The 27368-nt window shown below is 39.3% G+C and overlaps 1 protein-coding gene across 1 annotated transcript; it reads left to right on the forward strand.

The window, feature by feature from the left end:
• The first annotated feature begins 9010 nt into the window (after positions 1-9010).
• LOC129235342 (muscle-specific homeobox protein tinman) lies at positions 9011-27158 on the forward strand. The gene is made up of 4 exons (XM_054869137.1): positions 9011-9186; positions 18245-19188; positions 26265-26666; positions 26993-27158. The coding sequence occupies exons 1-3, from the start codon at positions 9011-9013 to the stop codon at positions 26651-26653; spliced, it is 1509 nt and encodes a 502-aa protein (XP_054725112.1). The 3' UTR covers positions 26654-26666; positions 26993-27158.
• Positions 27159-27368: the final 210 nt, after the last annotated feature.

The following is a 27368-nucleotide window of genomic DNA, read 5'->3' on the forward strand; positions in this document are numbered from 1 at the left end:
GGTCTCCAGTAACCGACAATACAGCGTGAAGAAACCGCACACCACACTGTCACGGGAAGAGGATGCAATTCCGTCTCGTGGAGTATCTGTGGGTTAGAAGTACTTCATATTCGACAATTTTGTTTGTTCACATTGCCGTTTAAATCGAAATGGGCCTCATCAGACATGAAAAGGCAGTTTAACATGTTTTGGTCTTCTTCCACCATTTGCAGGATCTTCTGGCAAAATTCCAAGCGAATCGGCAAGTCTGCTGCATTCAGTTTGTTAACCATTTGAATTTTGTAGGGAAATAAGTCTAAATCTTTGTGCATTATTGTTTGCAAAGACTGTCGGCTGACACCAAGTTGAGCAGATAAGCTTCTTGTTGAAACCCTTGGATTGCTTTGTATAGCTGCAGCTACAGCAGCGATCGTTTCCTCCGTCCGAACTGGTGGGTTTCGATGATAAGGCCTTCTTGCGACTGTTCCTTGCTCAGCAAAATTATTCACCAGTCTCATTATGGTCCATCTGCTCGGGGGATCGCCGCCAAACATCCGCCTGTACTCTCTCTGTACCAAAACTACGGACTCCAGTGCGTGATAGCGGCGGACTATCCAAATTCTTGTTTGCGTGTCCCAGTTATCCATTTTAATAAATTTTAAAGATCAATCTGCAAATTAAAACAAAAATGGAACAGATAACTTAAAAAGAAAAAAAGTTATTCAATTTTTTTTTGGTAGCGGCTTTCATAAGCCACCCTGTACTTGTCAGAGGAAGGTAAAACGCCATTATGACGACCTCTGCGTAGATGAGCGCCTTCAAGATCAGGGAAGTTTGTTCAGAGTGAATATATTTTATCGAGTATTGGACATCATTATAAACCAACTGAAATCGCGTTTCAAACTTCAATGTTTTACAGCCTTCCACGTTAAAAGTTTTATATGACACTGATCTATTAAAAAATGCTCTAGAATTTGTTTAGATTTATAAAAAAGACATACCTGAATAATTTCGCAGAGAAATTCTAAGTTTTCGATCCACCTTCAGAGACGAAATAGAAAAATTGTCGTGTATTAGAGACCTTGCTGATTTATTAATAACAAAAATACATTGTAACGGGTGATAAATTAAGAGGAGTTTTTTCATTTGCGTTTTTTTTACAGATCGCGCGCGAGTTATGGCAAACTGTCATCGTGGATTTGTTGAACAGCATTTGGCATTTCATCATGGAAAGACTCACACCGCAACAACGTCTACAAATTGTTCAACTGTATTATGAAAATCAGCGTTCTGTGCCATACAGCTCGTGAAACAATGACTTTATTGAGAAGTCATTTCGGAGAGCAGCTGATTTCACGTTTAGGACCAGTGAGTTGGCCACCAAGATCTTGTGATATCACACCTTTGAAACTGTTTTCTTTGGGAATTCGTGAAGTCCAAGGTCTATGCTGATAAACCAGCTACGATTGAAGCTCTGGAAGCCAACATTACGCGTGTTATTCACGACATACCAGTCGAAATGCTCGAACGAGTGATTGAAAATTGGACCTTCAGAATGGACCACCTTAAGCGTAGTTGCGGCCAACATTTGAATGAAGTCATATTCAAAAAGTAAATGTCAAAGAATGTCCTTTCAAATGATAAATAAAGGTTTTGAACATAATTTACATTTTTGTTTTTTTTTTTTAACTATTGAAAAAAGCACCTCATGATTGATCACCCGTTATTAATGTTATTTCTCACAATTCCTGTGACTACAGCTAGTGCTGAACGATCATTTTCAAAACTAAAATTGATAAAGACTTATTTAAGAAACTCTATGAGACAAGACAGGTTATGTAACTAGGCTATTTTGTCTATTTAAAAATTCTATGGCCCGATTTCTAAACATCGATGATGTTATAGACACTTTTGCGGAACAGAAATCTCGAAAAAAAATTTTTTTCTTAATAAATAACTTATTGAAATTAAATTGTTGTTTTGTTGATTAAAATCATCTGTTAAAATAAAATTTGTTTCTTTTAATCAAACTGAGTACAACGTGACGATTTTTATTGATAGGTCCCCATCATAAGAATTTGCCACGGGCCCCAGGTGTTGTAGTTACGCCACTGGGTTATGAACTTCAAAATTCGTATAACCGATGTTTTATGCTACTCGACTTTTAAATTGGACTCTTTACTGATAAGCAGTTGATCAAAATATTTTGTGAAGTGCATTCGATTTGTTTTTCAGTGGCGTGTAATATTAATGGTGCTGTTTAGCAAGTGATTATTTTTAGAGTGTGAATGTTCAGATAGAATTATTAAATTATTCTACATTTTTTAATGCGGTAAGAAAATCTTTTTAAATTATTTAAACAGAAGTTTGTAATACTTCTTTCTTGTAAGCGGTGCATTGGCTAATGTGGGCTAGTCGGCGTCGGGTATTGTGAAATAGTAGTCCACATTACTCCCTTAGAATTTTCCAAATTCTTGTTAATTTTCCTGCTTTGTATTTCCCAACTATACATATTTAGACATGCCAAAAATAGAGAAATAAAGAAATGGGACCCCGGTATGATGAAAAAATCCATTGAAGGTGTTAGGAATGAGGAGATGGGCACACTTTTTGCATCACAGACTTTTGATGTGCCGCGTTTTACATTGCAAAGAATGGCAAGGAGTAATGCATCCCGTAGCCTGCTTTTAAAAACCCCACTTGGACGTAAGCCCATACTGGAAGAAGCCACAGAAAAATACCTTGTAAAATTTACATTAGAAATGGAATCAATACTTTGCGGCCTCACAAGACACGATATTCGTTCCCAGGCGTTTCAATTGACGGAATTGCCAAAGTGCTAAACAATTTTTCGGTCCTTAAGCAATTTGCAGGGAAACGTTGGCTGCATGGATTCCTGTGCAGGCACAAAAAATGAGATTAGTTTTCGCTCTCCAACGGGAACGTCTTTTAATAGAACAATGGGTTCACAAAAGAAAATGTGAAGATGTTTTTCGATTTACTTGAGCAAGAGTATGAGAAACACAAATTTCCACCATCTGCTATACAGAATATGGATTTACATATATTTACCTAAGTTTAATAATTTTTTTCTTTCAAATAGTCAACCAACTCCGCCCTGGTGGAGAACGGAGCTATCTGAGCTTAGGGCCTCATGCAGACGCCTTTTTAACACGGCTAAAAGAATTAGGTCTCCGTCGGGATGGGAACTGTATAAAGCAGGGCTAGGAATATACAAGTCCGAAATTAGAAAGGCTAAGAAGGGCTCTTGGAGAAGCTTCTGCTAGAGCGTAGAGGCCTGCCATGAGTCCTCCAGGTTTAGACTCATGAAGAGTTCCGCTCCCTTGGGGTACTTAAGAGACGAATTGGGGCGTTGGGCGATGAGCGATGAGCGGCGAGGAGTCACTGAAGTTACTTCTCGACGCCCATTTTCCGATGAGCCCAGCACCTAGCAGTACCGGCCTGGATAGCATTTGAACTTGCATTCCGGACCGGGGCTGGTTGCTGGATAAGCGTCGCCTGGCTTGGGCCATTGACTCCTTTAGGCCCTTCAAGTCTCCTGGTCCTGACGGCATCATTCCTGCCCAACTGCAGAAATCTGTGGAGGTATCATGCCGTTGGTTGAGTCCCATCTATGCGAGCTGCGTAGCCAGGGGCTATATACCAAGATCATGCAGGGCCGTGAGGGTTGCCTTTATACCCAAGGCAGGCAAGAGGTCGCACGTCTCCCCTAAGGACTTCAGGCCAATTAGTCTCTCATCTTTCTTACTGAAAACCCTTGAGAGACTGATTGACCTGATCATAAGAAGCGAAATTCCTCGTGGTCGGCTGTCGCATACTCAACATGCTTATTGCAAGGGTAGATCGGTGGAATTTGCCCTACATACAATCGTGGAAGATATTGAAGAGTCTCTTTTTCAGAAGGAGTTTGCGGTAGGCGCCTTCCTCGACATTCAGGGGGCTTTTAACAACGTCCTCCCGGAGGCAATTGCCAGGTCTCTAGGTAAACTAGGGGTCGGTACCGACCTTGTAAGATTTATCCACAAAATGCTTAGCGACAGAACTGTCACGGCAGAGGGGGGCGGTATCTCCATCCACCGGCAGGTGAGTAGAGGCACTCCGCAAGGTGGGGTTCTCTCACCATTCCTCTGGGTTGTTGTTCTAAATGATATGTTGGAGGAGCTGGTGAAGGGGGGTTGCAGGGTAATTGCCTACGCGGATGACGTGACACTAATTGTTAGAGGAACATTTTTGGACACTCTGTACAACTTGATGCAGGGATATCTGAATGCAGTTGTTAGATGGGCAACGGATTGTGGCCTGTCGGTGAATCCTTTTAAGACGGAGCTCGTCCTATTTACGAGGAAATATAAAATACCCAGAGCTCAACTTCCCTCACTAGGGGGCGCTCCTCTGATCCTTTCTGATAAGGTGAAGTACCTAGGTATTATCCTTGACAGCAAGCTTACGTGGAAGCCCAATATTGAGGAAAAGGCGAGGAAGGCAAAAACCGCCTTGTATGGGTGCAAGGGCGCAATTGGTAAAAGATGGGGCCTCTCGCCTAGAGTTGTTTTCTGGGAATATAATACTATTGTAAAGCCTATCTTGTTATATGGAGTCATAGTCTGGTGGAACTCACTAGAGAAGACGACATTGGTGAAGAAGCTGGAGAGAGTTCAGAGGTCGGCACTCATTGGAATCAGTGGGGCGCTTCGAACGACTCCTACCCTGGCGCTCAACGCAATGTTAAATGTGGTACCCGTAGATATCGCAGGCAGAATTGCCGCTACACGTACCGCAATCAGACTGAGGGCCTGGAGCTATAATCTCAACCTCACTTATGGGCACTCAAGTATTCTTAGAAACTTTGAGTTCATCCCTCTGTCAACATACCAGTGTATATCCTTGTTTAGTCCAACCGGAACATTCTCCACTTATATTCCGCCAAGGGAAGAGTGGACGGAGGGCTACACTTGGGGGCTGGGCCTGGTGAACTTGTTCACGGATGGATCGAAGTTGGAAGGAAAGGTTGGCGGAGGAGTCTTGTGCGAAGGGCTCCCCATCAGACTAAAATTCAGGTTACCGGACTACTGCAGTGTGTTCCAGGCAGAGGTAGCCGCAATAAAGGAGGCAGCTGATTGGCTGCTCAAATGCGTACTAACAGTCAAGAAAGTAAATATTTACTCCGACAGCCAAGCGGCAATAAGGGCCCTCGGGTCTATAACGGTGCATTCGGAATTGGTTAAGGAATGCTTGACCTCACTTTCGACTGCGGGAAACTGCGAGGCGGATTAGCTGGCCAGACAAGGGACATGTGAGATGATTTCCCCGCGGAGGGTGAAAATTGGGATCCCCCCGACTACCTGCGGTCTGCTCCTGGAAAGATGGGCATCGCGCCAACTCAGCGAGCGCTGGGCAAATACACAAACGTGTAAAGTCGCGAAATCCTTCTGGCCACGTGTGGACCGAAGGCGCTCGGGCGAGCTTCTGAGGCTGACAAAATATCAGGTCTCCAATCTAGTGGGTTCTCTCACAGGACACAATGCGCGAGGAATGCATGCTGTGAGACTTGGAATCACCTCGAGTCCTTTTTGTGCGGGATGTATGGAGGATGAGGTGGAATCATCTCAGCACCTTCTCCTTAGCTGCCCTGCTTTATGGCATCAGGCATCTTGGCTCTTACTTCTTTGCCACGCCTGCTGATATAGCTGGCGCTGACATTAAAAACCTGATGAGTTTCATCAGCAGCACAAAGCGGTTGACGCAAACATAGTCATCGTTCATAATCCGCACGCTCCTAACCATTCCATCACCACCTGTCACCGCCCTCTCCCTGCACCTCATCGGTCCTTCCCTTCACCTCACTTCCTTCACAATGGTATCACAAAGGGCGAATCCTTATTCGTCCAAGTGTGCTTACTCCCTGGGCAACCATACCAACCTAACCTAACCTAACCAACCAAGAAGGGCATTAATTAAAATTAAAAAAGTATATGAATAAATTCATTGACTTATTACTAACTCTTACAATTGTTTTTTTGGTGATTTTATCTAGTGACCCACTTTACCCGAATACCCTGGGCATATTTACCTACCACTTTTCTTTTCATCAACTTTGAAGGTGGTTTCAGTTTTTAGGGTATATTTTGCAATAAAATGTAAAGATAATTCAATATCTGTTAGAAAGAAAAAAATATCGCTTTTCCATTACGATTATTTTGGCAGAAATTAAACACAAGGTAAAATGGTGCCCACAATACCCAACTTTACTCTACTACTTGCGAGTAAATGAGTTTTATGAGGAGGGGAGGAATATTTCAAATTCCAATTATAGCGGTATAAATTCCTTACTTCATAAAGAACATTCGAAGGAGAATTAGAAATGAGATTACTAACAATCATTTAGTTTGCTAAGAAGAAAAACTTTAGAGCGCATGTTGCCTTGACAAAGAGTGCTAAATTCGTGACCACTACTGTATGTACGTATGTTTGAAAAAATAGCAACAAAAAAAAAAAGTAGCAACAAATTATTTAATACTCACAATTGATAATTTTCTTTGTTTGCACAACCAAAATTTAAAGATACGTTCGGCCCAAAGTGTATTAATAAAGTGTACCAGATACCAGCGTACCTTATTTCGACAAATAAAAAAAAAACTTGCTCTCAAAAAGTTTGTTTACATTTTTATTCCAAATGAAATCAAACGTTTTTTATACTCACAAATAAAGCACGCACTTTTATACGCTGAAAAAACGAGTGAATATTTTTTTTATAATCGTTTTGGCCTTTATTTTTCAACAAACTGGCTTTTGAAAATTTTGAGACTTTGAGTGGGTTAATTTTCGGAGAGCGTTGACAAAAAAGCTTCAAATATTTCTTATTTTCCAGAAGCAGAAGAGGGCTTCAGACGAGTTGGTCACGCTTTATGGTTTGGCCGAAATTCGGCTTTTTTGCCAAACTGAACTTTTGTGGCTGAAGATGGCCGAAGCTGCGGTGCGAAGTGTGGTCTTTGTTGCGATGCTTCACAACCTGTTTTTAAGGTTAGTATTTTATTCTTTATTCTCAACTTAGAAATTTAAATGTGAAACTCATCTCGAAAATGTCTAATGTGATTTTGACATTACAAACTAACATTTTAATGTATTGCATTGCAATTAAAATTTAGTATTGACAAAAGACATGGATATTAAAAATTTCTAAAAATCAATTTTACTTGACAACAGTATTCTAAGAATAAATTTTTCTTTGCCTTTGGCTTTATTTTGCCAATAAAGAAGATTAGATAATTCCATTGATTAGTATTTTAAGCATTCCGAAACAAATTCACATTTCTCTAAATTTTCTGGAAAATCAGCCATATACACGAATGAATTACAGACATCATTACAAGACATCACAACAAGAAATTATTGTGAGCGTAATTACGATTTGTGGAAAGCATCTAAACGCACATCACAAATAGGAGAGAAGCTCAGCCAAATACCCAAAAGGGGGGTGCAAGCGCCAATTCTATATATAGGATGTATTTTTTAGCTGCACGAGAGCTATCGATAACTATGGTTTGACAGCTGAGCATGGCAAACTGTGGAACTTTACTTTGAAAAAAAAAAAAAAAAATCTGTTCATATATCACTGGCCGCATTATCGCTCGTTATTTCTTTCGAAATGAGGAAATGAGAGACTGAATTTCTGTTTCCAAAGATTAATCATTTTAAGTTCTCAAACTCTTAAAAAGCATCAGATACATATTATATAATTGCGATTTTCATAGTTCAGATCTCAGTTTAAGTTGTTTCATTAAAGGCCATCTAGTTTTCTCTAAAGATATATCTTCAACTTCCTTACCGGACATTGTCCGTTAGGTGTTCACGCCGTAAGACTTGGGATTGCTTCAAGTTCATTCTGCAGAAACTGTCTGGAGGACGAGGTGGAATCATCTCAACGCCTTCTTCTCAGCTGCCCTGCTCTCGTCTGGCAAATACTTAGAAATCTGGGCTCTCACTTTTTCGCTACGCCTGCGGATATAGCCGGTGTAAATATCATAAATTTGGTGAACGGGCGAATTTCTTAACATTTGTCCAAGTGAGCCTTTTAGTTAGGGCAGCCATTTAACCTAACCTAACCTAACCTAACCTAACCTAACCTAACCTAACCTATATCTTCAACTACGTATGCATGGATATAGACTCGAATAATCTCCTTACCTATTTACATATGATCATCCTCATCAAGCATACCAATGCTTAATGTGTAAATTTGTATGAAAATTATTGCAAGTGAATGTGCTGAGAGATGCAAAGCAACTTCAACGCGTAAGAGACGAGAAAGCCTACAAAACATCAAAATATGGGAAGGAGAGAAAAAAAAATGTAACTAGAAATATGTACATATGTGTACCAATGGCTGTTAATATATGCCAACAAGATGGCAATGGAACACTTATGATTAACGAAATGAAACACTCTGCTGCACTGTGATTGGTTGTTGAGCAGCCATTTTCAAAACACACCAACTCCGCACACACAAATCATGACACCGCTGAAAAACGGAACGAGAAACAAGAGGGTGGCCTCGAATAGGCACGAAACATATTATTTGTTGTACGCACAGTTGTGTATGTATGATTTTCTGCACACCAACGAAATGACACATCGATTCGTCGATGTGTGTTGAGTGTTTTGGTTTACAGTTAATTAAAAGAAGAAGGCAGTCAATCGGAACCAGTCGAACGGCCAGTCCGCAGCCAGTTTATTCCGCGTTTGTGCTAAAACAATTTGCAATGAATTAAGTACTGTACTAACACATGCTCACATGCACAACAATAGCGCTAACTTACGATGAAGCAATTTCGAGAGTGGTGATTAACTAGTCAAAACAGGTGTGCAATTAAAAAACAAAAGTAAAAAAATAATAATAACAAGTATTCCTGTTTAAATACAGACATACTTACATGCGTGTATGACACTCATAAGTGGATAGTGAAAAGTGTCAATCGAATGAACAGTGCCGTCGCCAATTACCAACAACAATATGTTACAACACCAGCAACAATCTCAGGTGTCACAAGGATACTATGACTACAACCAGTCCAGTCCAACAAATTTCAATAATTCTGATTCTCTGAATACAACACCATTTTCCGTTAAGGATATTCTGAATTTGGTCAATCAAAATGAGAATTATGAGGTTTTCGGCACATTAGAGAGGTTAGTTTAAGATGAGATGTGAATTTTGAATTTTTTTTGTTTTTGTCTACATACAGCGCCGGGTGATGATCGCATTGATGCATGCGAATGACATACACACCCAACTCTTTTTAGCTCCTTGGAAAACCGTGTAAAAAATGCATGCGAGATGTGCTAAATTCAGGGAAATGTTCTGCAACTTTAAAAAATCGCGTAATATGAAATAATTTTGAGTTTTTTCTTAAAAATACGCGAAAAAAGTAATAGTTCCATCCGAAAATAATTGAATAGTATTACAAATATAGTTTTAAAGTAAAGTTAAAGCTCGAATCATAAATACAAATGACGTACAATCGTGTCTGGATATAGTGAACTAATAATTGCAAGGCCTGTTAACATTTTTGGTTCAAAAACTTGCTTTATTTGCCAAAAACAAACATGCGTGTATGTGAATGGAAGAGCTTACTAGAATGATTTCACGTTGTTTCTAAGAGTCTTCCTCTTGGATGCTAAAATTGCCCGTTCAGAGTTAATAAATATTACGTATTTTCTTGTTTATTTCCGAAATTGTTGATTTAGCTACTTCAAATATTTTTTCCAAGCATGAAACACTAAAGGTAGAACTTCATACGAAGCCTTCCAGGCGTTATAGCTTTCAGCGCTTTATTCAGCTGACAAATATTATAGCTGAATAACGCCTGAAAGCCTGAAAGAGTTCTAGCTTAACGCCTTTTCCGATTCTTTCAATAGATTTCACATTTTTTCTTTAACGTTCGGAATTTCTTGGAAGTCACCATGATGGCTCTATGAGTTTATTAGCATACAGAAATCTCTTTTTCCGTGGATTTTTGTTTTTGTTGTTCCCTGCTTGCAGTCGTTTTGGAAATTTTGTTCACTATTTGGAGTAATCCACATAAAAATTCACCACAGTGTTCACTATAAAGAGGTAAGAATTGTGTTCACTATATCGACGGTTTAGCTTAACGCCTTTTCCGATTCTTTCAATAGATTTCCCATTTTTTCTTTAACGTTCGGAATTTCTTGGAAGTCACCATGATGGCTCTATGAGTTTATTAGCATACAGAAATCTCTTTTTCCGTGGATTTTTGTTTTTGTTGTTCTCTGCTTGCAGTCGTTTTGGAAATTTTGTTCACTATTTGGAGTAATCCACATAAAAATTCACCACAGTGTTCACTATAAAGAGGGGAGAATTGTGTTCACTATATCGACGGTTTACTATATCGAGATATGTCTGTATAAATGTTTAAATTTAAATTTGGAATAAAAATAAATAAAAAATATGTTTCACACTATTCATCGCTATGAGCGGCTGATGACAAGCGTGCACTTTTTTGCGCAATGGATTAAAATTGCTGTCATTCGTAGATATGCCAGATACTAGTCACATACATACTTATACAATTGTACATATGTATGTCCAGCCCATCTGTGGAGTTTGATTCAAATGAAGAATTTCGTTCATTATACATTTCTTCTGTTCATTTTTCGTTGTTACAAAGTCTCTCATTAGCGACTGTTTTATGGCTTCTCAAGTTGCTTATGCAATTCCTGATATCAAGCCACATAAGGCCTAAGACATGCATCTCATAAATAAAAATAATGCATAAATATAACAATCGTGAAGAAATATTTATGTATTTCCTAAAAAAGTAAACTTTCTTAAAATACGTTTCAAAATTCTGTGTGGTTTTTTAAATATTTTTACAACATATTTAATCTATAATCCAGTTTTTCAGTCTGAGTTTAACTACCGTTCACAGGGGGACGCCGCAGGGTGGTGTCCTTTCGCTCCTACTGGTGGCTAGTTGCTATTGACGAAGTTCTGATAATGCTAAATAAGGGTGGGGTTAAGGTAGTAGCATACGCCGATGACTTGGTCCTAATGGATCGGTACCGTTTCCCTTAGTCATGGCTGAGATTTTGGAAAGGCTGTAGTCGCTGGACTACCACTTGCGGCCTCCGACTCAACTCTGCTGCTATTTACCAGAAAATATGAACCTCCCCGTTCGCCCGTTTTCATCGCAAGTTAGGTGTCTTGGAGTGATGCTTGACTCCAAACTCCATTGGAAGCTACACATTGAAAATCGGATAAAAAAGGCCAGTATAGCCGTTTACTCCTGCAAATCTATGTGTGGTAAAAAATTGGCTCTCAAACCACAGGTCGTGCTGAGGATGTACAAAACAGTGGTTTTGCCAATTTTAACGTATGGATGCCTGTTTTGGTGGGAAGCTCTTCGGAAGGGTTATAATATCACTAAACTGGGGAGGGTGCAAAGGACTGCATGCATTGGCATCACCGAAGCATGCAAAACTTGCCCCAGTGCTGTCCTAAATGTCCTTTTGCACTTACTACCTATCAACTTTTCCGTCATTTCCATCGCAGATCAAAGTGAAAGGTTAAAGGGTATTGACCTCTGGCGGCAATCTCTCAAGGAACATGGTAGCATTTTCGGGCAGTTAACACCGTATTTCTCCGAACTTCATACAGATCTCTCTATCCGCAAACTAAAGTTTGAGGGTCGTGCTAGGGCAGGATTGCAACGAGAGGAACTCTGCATCGAAGCTTGCACCTCTGTCTTCAGTCACGGTTCGAAGATGGAATCGGGTTTTCTCTAAATCAGCCAATTTATCTTTTTCCTTCAAACTGTCGAATACTACTAGTGTTTTTCAAGCAGAAGTCTTTGCGATCCTACAGGCATGCAAAATGCTTGGGGAACGCGGGAACGAGGGAGATATTAACATTTTCTTCGGTAGTCAAGCCGCGATCAAGGCTCTGGCGACGCCGTGATGCAGAACGAAATTGGTAAACTCCTGTAAGAAGTAGATCAAATCTCTTGGGTGTGCAGGTAGCATTTCTCTGATCTGGGTTCTAGGACATAGGAACATAGAGGGAAATGAGATTGCTGGTGAGCTTGCTAGGAAGGGGATTGAATAGGCCTCAGAGACCTCCTTCCCGGTCATCGGTATCTCCCTGACAGTTGCTAAAGGGGAACTGCACAAATTATTTCTCAGAAAAGCGCTGAAAAGATGCCATTTCTTCATGTGTTTTTTCGAAAACCCTTTGACCCCATACGATATACGAAGGACTCAGAAAGTCCTTTGAACTCCTCGCCATTCAGTTTCTTAACTTGTAGCAGTGTTTGCTGGTCAAGGAAAAGGAAAGAAAGGCAGAAAACGGTGACCCAACTGGCTACGATTTTCTAGTTTCTAGAAAAACTTTTTTTTTCTTTTATTTTATTTGAAAAAAAAATACTGTTAAAAGTTCACGTTTATTTTTTTACTCAAATAATAACGGTTGAAATGTGACATTTATTTTTTCGGCAAAAAATTTAATTGTATGTGGACTCCTTTTGACTAGGTAATCCAGCGCCTTAAAAAAAGAAAAATTCGAAGCAGTAAACAGTCAAAATCAAATATCCAAATAACTGTAAGATAATCAGAAGATATTGAAAGAAAATACTTGATGGATATTTATTATTTTCTTTACTTCATATTGGCCTTGCAGACCGGGGTGGCCCGCCGTCTCTTCTATAATGCGCCTACACTTTTCTCTACACTTGGCTGTCGCTCTATGTTGAGGCACTATCATCTGTTGTACATCATCTTCTACGTCTTGTGACCATCTTCGCCACGGTCGGACTCTCTTTCTCGCCCTTTCTGGTTAAGTAATCTTTGCGATTTTATGAGCCGCCATACATTTCGCTCGCATTAAAACACTGAGTTCGTGGTTATACCGTATACAGCAAGTACCGTCTCCTAATCGTGTAGAGCTGAATGTTTTCTTAAGCATTTTTCTTCCAAATCGCATCAGTAAATTTACGTAATTAGTTTTGAGAATCCATAATTCACAATCGTAGGTTTGAACTCGTCTTATGATAGTCTTGTACATCTCAAGAGTTCTATAAGTTTGATATGCCCAAAATATGCTCTGTTAGCTGTCTGAATGCGATCTTGTAGCTATGAGGACGAATCATTATTTATTCCTGTATGACCTCAAAATTATATCTTCCGATTCATATGCGACTATCTTAAAAGGATCCTGTCATGTGCTCAGGTTTTTCTTCATTTGTCTTGAGGTCCGCTGTTCTTGTAAAATTTTATATTAGTTTTAGTAGAATTTTTCGCACTTACCATAGCTCTTAGACTTAGTGAAAGCAGGGACCCAATTTTTCTTCTGGTCTTAATGAAAAATGTTCACACTTCAGGCCCAACCTCTATTATCGCTGCACTTTAGAGTAAACATTAATAATTTTTACTCATTAGATGACGGTAAGGAAGTCGGGCTTTATATATAATATAAGTATACCCGTGTTCATACACTTTCTATATAATTGACGCTTACACCCTTTGTTTGGTATTTGGCCGAGCTCTTCCTCCTATTTGTGGCGTGTGTTTTGATGCTGTTGCATAAATGGCGGCACCAACAGTTTTAACGTCCTACCGGAAACCATATTACAAGCACTGACTGATTTGGGGATTTTTCGAAGCTCTGGTTTATTTTATCAAAGACACACTAATGAACAGATTTGTTACTGCAACCCTCGTTTTGCTAAAGGGACTGGAGCCCACATCGTAGCCTATGGATGATGTTGCTATTGCAGTAAGAGGAAAATTTCCCAATACGCTGATACGTGAAATTATACAATTCGGTTGGAAAATGGCGAAAGCAAACTGGTTAAATTCAATGCCAAATAAAACTGAATTGGTTCTATTTACTAGGAAACACAATATTACGCGGTCAATTGGTTCCTGAAAAAATCCATGTTGTAGGAGACTTTTACTCCATACAAAAATCAGGGTTAGGTTCCTATATTATAGGTTCCTATCATAACAGGATCGATCTAGTTTCGCGTTCTTCGATCAGAAGACAGCCAGGTAGCTTGGTGTATCTTCTTATGCTGGAATCTGGTGCTGCAAACTACAATATTTTGGGCCCTGGCGAAGTCGATCAGCCTCTGTTCGTTACCGGATGTTTCGTTGTGTAGGCTGAAATTTCCGACTGTGGGACCAAAAATTCCTTCCTTGCCCACCCTGGCGTTGAAGTCGCCGAGCACGATTTTTATGTCGTGGCGAGGACAGCGCTCATAGGAACGTTCCCAGGCGCTCATGGAAGAAATCTTTGGTCGCATCGTCCTTCTCTTCCGTCGGGGCGTAGGCGTAAATGAGCGAGATGTTAAAAATCTGGCTTTGATGCGGATTATTGCGAAACGCTTGTCCACCGGAGTGAACTACAGTACTTGGCGACGAAGTCTCCCCCGGAATTTTGAGAGCTGCTTGAGCCATATGTAGAAGAATCGTTCTGGCCACTCCCAAGTGAATAGCGATCAATAACTTTTCCCACTTGCGTGGACTTCTACATATGGAACCATTCTCCTTGGGATCACTTATTATAATTTGAGTGTGTTTGAAACGTTTTGCACGTGGTCGTCCTATTTCAAAGTCAGAGCTTGATCCACTATCAGATTGATCCTTTTCGGCGATTACTGGCTTTTATTGAAGTCTGTTTGCACTAATTTTATAGATTTCCTGGTTGGCAGAAAAATTATGTTCTAGATTTCTTTTAAACATTTCTGCTCTATCCCTTAAAGGATCGTTTTCTAAAACATATTCTTCCAAGTCCTTCCCCAGATTTAAAAATTTCTCCACATTTTTTAGTGAAAAGTTTTTATTTTCTACGTCGGGAATATGGTCAGAGTTATTTTCAATCGATAATGCTTCATGTCACGAATACCTGTAACGGTCACGACAATATCTGACGGAAACAAGTCGATATTAATAAATTTGGTACCGCTTTGTTCCGATTTCCATTTCCTCCAAAAAGCGGAACAATGGGGGCTATCAATGACATAAAATCTCCATATGTTAAAGGAGATAATCCTGGATGCAGGAACCAATTGTGGTCAGTATATACAAACGCGGTACAGATAGAAACCTAAAAAGACAGGCCAATAGCTACAAATATGATGGACGCAGACGTAGGTGAACAGAAATGGTCCACTTCATGGACGCCGTTCTGAGCCTTCCTGAAGTAATGTGGAAAGTAGTTTCGGGAAGAGAACGCAGTAAACGATAGTCGCTGTAAGTACGAAGGCATTTTGAACCCTATCTCAGCCACCAAAAAGAAGGGCGATATTTGCGGCCGCCGCAGCCGAGTGGGTTTGTGCGTAACTACCACTAACCACAGAGAGAACGTAGCTTCGAATCTCGGTGAAACATCAAAATTAAGAAAAAGTTTTTATCTAATAGCGGTCGCCCCTCGGCGGGCAATGGCAAACCTCCGATTGCATTTCTGCCATGAAAAAGCTCCTCATAAGAAATATTTACCGTTCGGAATCGGCTTGAAACTGTTTGTGGAACAATATCAAGACACACACCACAAATAGTACGAGGAGCTCGGCCAAACACCTAAAAAGGCTATAAGCGCCAATTATATGAAGGGTTTTCCAATAACAGGTGTTATTCCCGTAAAAGATCAATGGTTTCGTTGCTTTGGTGGTACGTAACGCCGTCTTGTTGAAAATAAACGTAGTTCAGATCAATACCATCCAATTCCGGCAATAAAAAGACGTTAATCATCTCTCGATAGCGCAATCCATTCACCGTAACTGTTGCTCCAGCTTTATTTTTGTAAAAGTAAGGTCCAATGACTCCGCCGGACTATAAACCGCAACAAACAGTCACACGTTGAGGATAGAGAGGCTTTTCAACAATAACTCTTGGATTTTCTGAGCCCCAGATCCGACAATTTTGCTTGTTGACGAAGCCACCGAGGTGGAAATGGGCGTCATAACTCAGGATGATTTTTCGATGCAATTCCGGATCATTTTCATGCATTTCAACGACTCAATCAGCAAAGACTCGACGTTGTTCTTGAGTTAACTGGACTTTATAAGCCTTAAAGCCCAAGTCTTTATGCAAAAAACGGTGTAATGACGTTTGTGGAATGCCTAATTGCAAAGAACGACTAGGAATGGACAAATCTGGGTTTTGTTCAACATTTTTGGTTACAACAACAATATTTTCGGCTGTTCTTGAGCGACGTGCACGGGTTTTATTCTTCACATCACTAACTTGTCCCAACAGCTCGAGTTTTTTCAGCAATTACTGTATTGCGGTCCGACAAGGTGCTTCACGATGACCCAAAAATGTTCGAGTTTTACGAACCGGCTGTGCCAAATTTTCACCATTTTTATAGAGAATTTTAATAATTTCAATGCGTTGTTTCAGCGTGTATCGTTCCATTTTTATTAATGGCGTAGTTCCTACTTGTCAAATATCAAAAACTTACAGCTTCAAAAGTGACATCTACCGAAATAGTGGGCTATTGAAAGTAACGCCTGTTATTGGAAAACCCTTTATATAGTTGCCGTGATCTATCCGCACCGGTCCAAGGATGTGGCGTAGGATTTTTTACTCAAATATGTTAATTTTTTCTTCATCCGCCTTACGTATCCCACAGGTTTTAGAAGCATAAGCAACGCAGAAGCATAACTGATTAACTGTGAAAGCTATCAAAGGAAATTCTATAAGGTTTGAGTTACTATCGTTGCCATTATTAAACGAACTGGGTAATGGGAACCTTTTCCAAATGACCTCAAAATTTCATATTTTAAGATATTAGAAAAAATGCATCGCAAATAAGAACGCTCCTAATGCGAATACATATGTTTGTTATGTATTTACATAAGTAAAAAAAGTATTTAAGTAAAAAAGTGTATTATTATTGTTATTCTTTCTCCTAACTTTGAGCCACATTCACCAGCACACAATAATACATTTCAAATATTTAACACTGTCAGGTAACGAAAGAAAAAACCAATCATCCAACTCGGCCGTTTTCTTCTATTTATTTACATTTAATAACGCCTTATAAAAAACAACTCTGACCGATTTCCAGTGAAAACACATACCGCCATAGTCTGTGTTTTCATAGGCAAAACGGATGCGATGCCCACAAAGATACATCAGACGAAAATCAAAAATATGTACGAGAAGAAAGGCCTGCTAAAGATGAGCGGTAAGGAAAACATCCTACGTAAATATGTGTGTTTGTCTTTATGAAGTTCTGCTCATCACTATGCTGTTGCAGACGTCGGAGAAGAAAATTTGTTATTTTTTCATATTCATGAAATTTTTCTTTTTTTTTTCTTGGACTCAGCAAATTTTGTCAAATCATCGCCATTGTTTTTTTAACCAACCTTTACGTCTGCGCACGTTATATACGCAGCCATATATGTGCCTATACACATACATACATACCTATACGTACATACATATAGACATACATACCAGACGAGGCATATGCGCTCAAATGCAAATACGTTCATACTCGTATATGCGTGGTTAACTTTAATAATAATAATATTATATATGTGCGTATATATGTATGTATGTATGTATGTATGAAGGTATGTTGCTGACATATTTTTACAGCTATGGAGTGATAGAAAGTTGGGTCGCGGGCGCCTGCGTAGAAGATGATGACCGTTTTTGTCCGTTCGGTCCATTGTAGAAGAATGCAGCTCAGATGTAGGTAACTGTTCACGTGTTTTTTTTATATGTTACATACACACATACATACATGTGTATGTACGTATTTTTAATTTCTGAATGTCCAAGCAAGCTTGTCCACTTAGCTCGTGTTGTTTAGTCTGGCACATGTGCGCATTGTATGGCATCGAATTAGACTACCGACTGTGCCAAGACGTTCTATTTTAGTAGGGCTGCTTTGCATTCGATCTCGGTTGGAAGGAGTGCGGCGGCAAGCGATGCCACCAAGTGGTCAGCGGGACTTTGCAAATTTTCAAAATTTCTTGCCTTTGCGCTGTTCCCCGTATGTCGGTGTCTTGCTGTGCCCACATATGCACCCACATACACATACACATGCATGGATGATGTCGACACATGTGTCGCATTAATTATGCCAACGGGGGGTGATGATAAAAAGGGTCCTGTAATTTGTCCTTTAATATAATCCCTACTAAATGCTTATTTCCGCTTTTTGATCTTTTCCTTTTTCTTTCTCTCTCTCTCTCTCTCTTTCTTACTCCAATTACAGTTCGATGCATAGTGTTCCGACGCCTGCATCTTGCGTCAACGATTACGATACACAAAGTTACCAGGAGACGACACTCAGTTCAACGCCAGTTATGCCACAGCTTCAAGTGCCATCAATGACCGCGGCGGCGTCGATGGCGGCGGTCGGTGCATCAACTTCCGCCTACCACTATCCCCATCATCATCCTCATGCTCATGCAGCTTTCGGCGATTATCCCTCTGCCCCACATGCCCATGCGGTCGCCGCAGCGTATCCATCACATCTTCATTCGCATCCACATACACACCCACACCCACATCCACATAACCACCCGCCTCCGCCGCCACATCCGAATCCCCACACACATACACAGCACGTACCTTCCTACCAACATTACGGTGCGGTGCAATGGTACATGTCGCCACCTGCAGTAACCAACAGCAATGCCATGTGTGCACCTGGTAGTAGTGTCTCGCCAAATGCGTCCGCTTACGGCGTGACGATAGCCCATCCAGCAGCATACAACTACAATTATCAACACCCAAGTGATGCTTACATGAATGGCGTAAATGGCGTTGGCAGCATAGAAAACACCAGCAGTAGAAGCGAATACAATTCCACGCCATATGTGACGCCATCGCCCACCTTGGATCTGAATAGTTCAACAGAAGTGGGCGATCCACATGCGGCATCTGGGCTGACAGCGAAATTGACGTCTTTGCCGCCGAAAGGCAGCGGTAGCTGCAAAACGGGAGGTGTGTCGCAACAATCTTTGCATAATCTGCTGGAGACCACCAACAATAGCGCATCAATGCAGCAAATATCCAATAGCGTTGCCAGCGGTATGAATACGGTTAACGGAAGTTTGTGTGGGTCAAAGAGTGTGGCGGACAATGTGCAGAGATCAAGCGAGAATGCTGCTGTGAGTGCTGGCGGCAGCGGGGACTGTGGAATTCCTAAACGCAGTAAGTACAATTCGATTTGTCAGTGACTAAATATTTGTGCATATGCCTCTCAACTAGAAGCATTAACTACGAGTAAAGGGATAGGTGCGAATGTATCGATATCCGTAAAATCTCACTTTTATTATAAAATAAAGAACTTTTAAGTCACGGAGTAATAAACTTTAGGCAATCATTTAAGTAGAAGGAAACATTTCGAGCCAATTATTATAATAAGTCAAGTCAAGAGTGCATGAATCTTATGTATATCACATTGAATCTATACCAGGCGGCGCAAAATTAATCATCCATTTTTTTTTAAATAACTTTTTTGCTAATAAAAAAAATATATTTTGAGTGACTAAAATCTTTATTTTGACCTTCGCGCTCCATTTCTTTTCCGTTTGTATACGAGGGTCCTTTGAAAAGTTCGCGCAAAGTCAGAGAGATGGCACTACTGGTGCGTATGAAGTTATGTTTAGTTGGTAGCATCTCTTGGCGGCCAACGTAGCCGAATGGTGTTGGTGCGTGACTACCATTCGGTAGTGCATAGATTCGAATCTTCAAGCTTGAAACAGCACAATAATAGAAAAAGTTTTTTCTAATAGCGGTCGCCCCTCGGCAGGCAACGGCAAACTTCCGAGTGTATTGCTGCCATGAAAAAGCCCCTCATATAAAAATATCTGCTATTCGGCGTCGGGTTAAAACTGTAGGTCCCTCCATTTGTTGAACAACTTCAAGACGCACATCACAAATAGGAGGAGCTTGGCCAAACACCTAACTGAAGTGTACACGCCAATTATTTATTTTTAACACACTTTTATTAGCTTGGGTTGTATGTATGTATGTATGTATGTATGTAACGGAATCTTTGAGCTTAATTTTCACTGGCTTCTAAAAATCGGATCGACTTGGAATATTGCACACCTATCAAGGACCGATGATAATGCAATAATATGATAAAAGTTTTCCATTATCCTATTAGGATTGCCAGGACTAATATTTTCTTTTTTTACCTGTGGGCAAAAAGTAAGGTGAATTTGGTTGTAAAATGAAAAATCTTTATTTATTCTTGTAAATCAGTTTCTCAGGCTCCCTCCACGAAATAAGTTCTTCATCCCGATTACTTCTTTATCACGGCCGATAACTGCATAGCTTTAGACTCACAGTCGATAAGAAAGAAATTAAATATATCACGAATATATCGAATCATTTATTCACTGACTGCAATGATAATAATAATTTTCATTCATAATAAAAAATAGTTAAAGAAAAACCTAAGAAACACGCTTTTATTGCTAATCAAACTAAAAAGTAGAAAATAAAAAATAGTATAAAAAAACTAAAAAACACGCTTTTATTGCTAATCGAACTAAAAAGTAGAAAATACATTTTATTGACAAAGAGACCTATAATGAAGTAATAGCAAATCGAACGATCAGTCATAATCAACTACCTCAGAACAGAATTATAACAAAAATTAAGATACAAATAGAGTAATTCAAATTAGAGTTAAAAGCGTGGGATGCATTTCGCTTCACTTTCATAACCCTCTGTACATATGTAGGTAGTTGCCAATAGAATGATTGTAATATTTACTATATCAAACATCCCACGCTTTTGAACTCTAATTTGAATTACTCTATTTGTATCTTAATTTTTGTTATAATTCTGTTCTGAGGTAGTTGACTATGACTGATCGTTCGATTTGCTATTACTTCATTATAGGTTCCTTTGTCATTAAAATTTATTTTCTACTTTTTAGCTCGATTAGCATTTTATTGCGTGATTTTAGTTTTTTTAAACTACAACTACTACAACGTAATTCCCATCAAGAACAACGCAATCATTCCAGCGCCGCTATAACATTTCAATGCCTTTTTTTCAGAACGATTTAGCTTTTGTCTCAAAATAGGCCTCAGTTTCAGCGATAACCTCTTCATTTGAGCTAAATTTCTTACTGGCAAGCATTTTTTAGGTCTGCGAACAGCCAGTAGTCGCTGGGAGCCAAATCTAGTGAATAGGGTGGATGTGGGAGCAATTCGAAGTTCAATTCATGTAGTTGTGCCACTGCTCAGAATCATCAGTACGTTCTTGTTTTTGGTCAACAGCGAGCAAACGCGCCACCCACTTTAAACAGAGCTTTCTCATAGTCAAATGCTCATGCAATATAAAGCCAATACTTTCTTTTGATATCTTTACGATATCAGCTAACTCACGCAATTTCACTTTTCGGTCATTCAAAACGATTTTACTGTTTCCTGGTGTTACTGCCTCATTTGGACGTCCACTGCGTTGTGCATCGTCGGTGGCTCTACGTTCACATTTGAAGTCAGTCATCGTTAAATTGATGTTTCTGATGGAGCGGAGTCCCCATAGCACTTTTCAAGCCATTACTTCACTTGAATTGTATTTTTCCCCATCAAGAAGCAGTGTAAAATTAAAATACGAAATTCTGGCGTGGTATTTCCAAGCCGTAAAATAGTGCGATGCCATATTTTTTTAGGTTTTCATGTACAGAATTTAGTCTTAAGTTAGTTTAGTTTAGCCAGATTGCTTCTCTAAGCCAACACAGTCGGTGGCCGTAAGGCCTATTGTAATACCTGAATTGGTTTCCCATCTCTTAACTAAGTTGCTTAAACCCTTTTAGATATTTTTAAGAAGGTAACTAGACTTATAGTGAGAAATTTTGCAAATTTCCCAGATCTTCAAAGAATTAATCGCCAAGATATTTGAAGTGCAGGACATTCACAGAGGAGGTATATTATTATACCGACACAATTTCTTCTTCATCACCCCAACTCCTGCAGAAGTCATTGTGTGGCATACCCATTCTACTGGCTAGGGTGTCAATAGTACAGTGATCCGTTATAACATCTGTGAGGACGCTGATAGTTGATTTGTTGAGTCCAACCAGACATTTTTCGCTTTTAAGATTAGCGTCAGAGTAAATTTTAGTCAGAGGCCACATTCTATTGGTTTCTGCAATTACGCTCAAGACAATCGCAGTGTATAGTTCGTTTAGTAGAATGCTGATGTCCTCTACCACTCGCTGAAGGGCAAGCTCAGAGCCTTTTCTTGCACACTTATCCGCTCTTTCATTTCCCTCCACTTTAGAGTGGGCGGGGACCCAACAAAGTGTGATGTTGTTGGATAAGCGAAAGCGACCTCCTGCATTCTTTAACAGATCTTTAATTAATAAGGCCAGTGCCTTGATCGATGCTTGACTATCGACAAAAATGGTATGGCTTGCTGGAGGTAAGTCCATCAGTATTATCGTTTTTAGGACAGACGTTCGGTTGCTGGTCGGTAATATTACAGGACACAACCCATGGGGTTATGCTGATATGACCACCATTGGAATCATTGAGGACCCGATGTGCCTGCCTTGCTTGGAGGAGACGGATAGCACTGAGCGCTTTCTCTGTGAGTGTCCTGCCTTTGCTAGAGCAATGCTACGAGTTTTGGGTTCCGATATCATGGGAATGAGTGATATTCGTTCTCTAAAACTGGGGGATATTTACAGATTTGCCAAAGAAGCTGGAAAATTCTCACAAGAGTAATTACCTTTTGTCTCTGTCTCTATTCTATTCTATCACTTTCTCTGATACTTTTCTCCTTTCCTCCTTCACTATCTATCCTCTTTCCAGAGCACAATAGACTTTTTAGCGTGAGAGTTTTAGGAGCCACCAAATTTCGTTTTAACTACTTTGTCTATCTCAGCTGAGAAGACGCTATGTCAATCTGTCTAAAAGAACAATTTAAGAATAATTGCCCCGAGTACACCCTCGATTCAGTGCCATTGTTCATCTTTGATCCTAGTCTTAAGTTCATGTCGATGAATAAAGAGTTGTTTTCCAATAAGCTAATCGCTCTTCTACTTTTATCATTTATCCCGCATAAGCTAGCATAAGGCCGAAGATGCAATAGCTTCTCAGCTTTTATTATTCTATAATTTAGTTACAGTTCCAATAGTTCAATAATAAATAAGCTGTGCCCAGTGTACCATAAATTTGGCCTGCAGTAAAATATTCGCAGTATTTTTTATTTCTAAACACGAAACCTACAATACATAAAATTTTATTAATATTTAAAACAAATTTAAAGTAAAAATAAAAATAATATTGTGCATCACACAGGACAAAATTAAACCAAGCCAAGTGGCTACAGTTTTATAACCGTTTTACATATTTCATAGGCGCTATTTGTTCCTCGAGAAACTTAAATGCAATTTTTTGCCTAATACCTTGCCGGGTAATAGATATACTAATTTATTTAGAAGTTTCAAGAAAATAAGTACCAAAACCACCTCTTTAAGTGGAAGGTGATGATTTAAAAATATCTCTTAAAATATACTCCATTAAATTTTACAAGGAAGTATTAATTTTAAACGAAGTTTTAGAAATGAATTTTTAAATAATTTAGTTCAACTGCTGAGCACCAACTTTAGAGCTAAAATATTAGAGTGACAACGAACTTTTTTGAAACGGCAGTGAACTCCAAAAAGACAAAAGTCAACCTCCGACGGTAATTCAGCCATGAAAAATCTTATCAAAAAAATTGTTTGCTGCACGCAGATGACGTAGGTCAAATTGTGTGGTGTGTAATTCTCTAAAGTATTCAATTCTCAAAGTGTTGTTACAACTCTTGTCAAAGAGCCTCAACATTTTTTTAAGGTTTAAGGGGTTAGGGGTAGGCAGAGGCCCGAAAAAATTATGATTTTCAATAATTATTTTTGCTATTACTATATTTTACAAAAATAGAAACATAGCATTAACCCACCATGTTTCGACTTAACTTTAGCAAAGTTAAAAAAAATAAAATAAGTTCTCGCTGTTTTTTTTTTGATAAAAATACAACTTTATTTTGAAAAAATGGTTACAAGTGAATCATTGAAAGTATTACCCATAGCTGGCTACTACTTTTTCTTATCTTCCTGGTAGATCTCGTATACCGTCGCGGTAAAACTGTTCATCTTTTGAGGTTATCCACGGATCAGGCCATTTTTTGATGGTTTCATATGAATGGAACTGCTGGTCAGCCAGACAATGTGCCATCGATCGAAGCAGGTGATAATTGGACGACGCAATATCTGGAGATCTGGGGAATATGGCGGGTGGAGTAGGATTTCCCATTTCAGTGTTTCCAGGTAGGCTTTAACGGGCTTGGCAACGTGAGGCCGAGCGTTGTCATTCTGTAGAATCACTTTTTCATGTTTCTCCGCGCAGTGCTCGGCTCAATCGCATCAATTGAAGTCGATACCGATCCCCAGTGATGGTTTCGCTTGGTTTTTTAACAGTTCATAATAAATAAAATCAACTTGGTCCCACAAAATACATCGCATAACCTTCGCGGTGTGAATATTCGGCCGAGGCGACGACGTAGAGAAGTATGACCGGGCAGTCCCCATGACTTTCTTCTCTTTGGATTGCTGTAATGAATCCATTTCTCGTCACCAAAACCTACCTTCCTTCCGCTGGAGCAGTTTCTTTTTTGCCGTTGGAGCAGTTATTTACAGGCGAAAAAACAACATTCAACATCCCCTTCTTTTAACTCATAAGGAGCCCAAGTCTCTGGTTTCTGAATCATTCCCAAAGCATGCAATCGCTTGGAAATGGATTTGCGGGTAACTCCTAATACTGAAGCAAGCTCTTCTTGCGTTTGACATGGATCCTGATTGAGCAATGCCTCCAATTCAGCGTCTTCGAAGGTTTTTGGCCTTCCTTCACGCGGACGGTCGTCAACATTGAAATCACCGTCTTTGAAGCGACGGAACCGATCTCGGCAAGTTGTTTAACTCAAAGCAGCATCTCCATAAACTTTTTGTCACTATTGGTGCGCATCAGACGCCTTTTTTTGCGAATGAAAGAGGAAAATTAACACTACCCGAAAATTAATATACGATTATTTGCCACAAAATCATACATTTTCACAAAACCAAAAGTATATGATACCAAAACAAAATCACTAATGTGTCGAAGCAGTTTGTTTACCATCTGTCTAAGTTTGGTTTATGACGCTTAGGTTTTGTTAGAATCAACTAGGACATAACCATTTCTCGAGCAGTCCCTTGCGGTGATCATCACAAGTCCTTGGAGATTTATCTAAAATCAATCGGACAAGAGCAATTAGTTTTATTAATAGATAATCTTGTGCGTGATCGATTAACAATATGGCGGCTTCTGGAAATATTTTTCAGATATTCGATAAAAAATCTTAGAATTAATTGTTAAAGAAAATCGAAATTTTTGAAAAAAATCCTTCGATCGGGCATGAGATTTTTATGTTTTTCAAAAGCAGTATAAATTTTATTGAAATCTACCAAGCGGTTTTTGAGTTACAGTGATCACCAATTCAAAAAACATAGTTTTGAGAAAAACGCTTTTAAAGTTTTGCTATCGATTGCCGGTTTGTCCGAGCGCCCTTTGTTAATTGTTGAACAATTTGAAAAGTATTTGTCGGGTTCACTTCAAATTTTCACTCAATATTTGTAATATATTATACTTTAAGAAAATGTAAAAAAAATCCAATTCTGACTACCCTAACCCCTTATTTTCATTATTTATTTTACTGATGAAGTGAGTTAATTATGTATATATATATTGTATATATAATTGGCGCGTACACCCTTTTTGGGTGTTTGGCCGAGCTCCTCCTCCTATTTGTGGTGTGCGTCTTGTTGTTGTTCCACAAATGGAGGGACATACAGTTTCAAGCCGACTTCGAACGGCAGATATTTTTATGAGGAGCTTTTTCATGGCAGAAATACACTCGGAGGTTTGCCATTGTCTGCCGAGGGGCGACCGCTTTTAGAAAAATGTTTTTCTTAATTTTGGTGTTTCACCGAGATTTGAACCTACCTTCTCTCTGTGAATTCCGAGTGGTAGTCACGCACCAACTCATTCGGCTACGGCGGCCGTGAGTGAGTTAATTGCCGCGGTAAAAACAATTTTAACCATAAATATTTACAAAGTATTCCTATTTAAGATTTACTAATTTTGTTAATTTGTAATTTACCCAGCATCACTTAATTTTAAACGTTCCTTTTCTCATTGTAAACTTATACTTTGTCTATTTTTCTATTTTTCTCTTATATACAGGAGACATTTCTCATGTCACTTCGTCTCGTTCGGAACTTCGTAAAAATGGCAAACCGCGTTGTAAACGTAAGCCACGCGTTCTTTTCTCACAGGCTCAGGTGCTGGAATTAGAGTGTCGGTTTCGTTTGCAGAAGTACCTGACCGGCGCCGAACGCGAAGTCATCGCTCATAAGCTAAATTTATCGCCAACTCAGGTGAAGATTTGGTTTCAGAATCGACGTTATAAGTCGAAGCGTGGAGAAATCGACGGCGACACACTCTCGGCCAAATTGAAAGCAGACAGCACATCGGGCGTGATGGCGGCAGGTGGTGTAATGTGGGGTCAATTGCATCGTCAACATCAATCACACCCACAACAGACGACGGCGCAAATGATGCACCACTCATAACACACCGTAAGATGTAAATGCCCTCAAAAGTGTACATGTGTACGTAAATACATATACGAGTATACTCGTACTTTCATATCTTTGGCCTTTTGATGAAATCAGTTGAAACGATTTGCAGTATTTAAAGTATTCATCGATCACAGTCTTAGCTTCTGAAACTATGTTAATAAAGTTTTTATAAGAAAATTCAATTCTTCTGCAGACAAGCTTTGATCTAAAAGCAAAACATGTTAAAACCCATTAAGCTGGTTTGCCAAAAGCCCACAGATATGTGTGTATGTATGTGTGCAAAAGATTGTGTGCATATATTTTTTAATTATTTAGCATTTTATAATTTAGTTCTGGCATTCGCTTTCAAGTTGCCAATATAAAGAAAATTTGCTTTGCGCCAAGTACCTTTGAAATAATGTTAACAATCAAAATAGAATAATGCGAAAGGTCGATAAAAACGGAGCATCTTCACACATTATATATTAATAAAATTAGCTTAATAAGTGAGTTGTAAATAAAATGACAATAATTGACTTTGGTCGAGAAAAAAGAACAATAAAGTGCCATTAAATAAATAAATAACCGCTTTTTACTTCATCAGCAAGGGGGAGTTAAGCACCTGCTAACCGAAAAAAAAAAACTGGCACACAACATATTCAATCGCTAGTCTATTAGTAAAGGGTAGACCATTGACTAGTTCCTTCAACTCCTTGATACGAAATAA

Source organism: Anastrepha obliqua, chromosome 1, assembly GCF_027943255.1.
Source record: "Anastrepha obliqua isolate idAnaObli1 chromosome 1, idAnaObli1_1.0, whole genome shotgun sequence".
NCBI classification, from domain to species: Eukaryota; Metazoa; Arthropoda; class Insecta; order Diptera; family Tephritidae; genus Anastrepha; species Anastrepha obliqua.

Bases quoted from the DNA above. Each gene is read 5' to 3' on its own strand.
- LOC129235342 (XM_054869137.1), top strand. From the start codon at position 9,011: ATGTTACAACACCAGCAACAATCTCAGGTGTCACAAGGATACTATGAC. The intron at 9,187-18,244 runs GTTAGTTTAAGA...CTCCAATTACAG, and splicing joins GTTTTCGGCACATTAGAGAG to TTCGATGCATAGTGTTCCGA. The intron at 19,189-26,264 runs GTAAGTACAATT...TCTTATATACAG, and splicing joins CTGTGGAATTCCTAAACGCA to GAGACATTTCTCATGTCACT.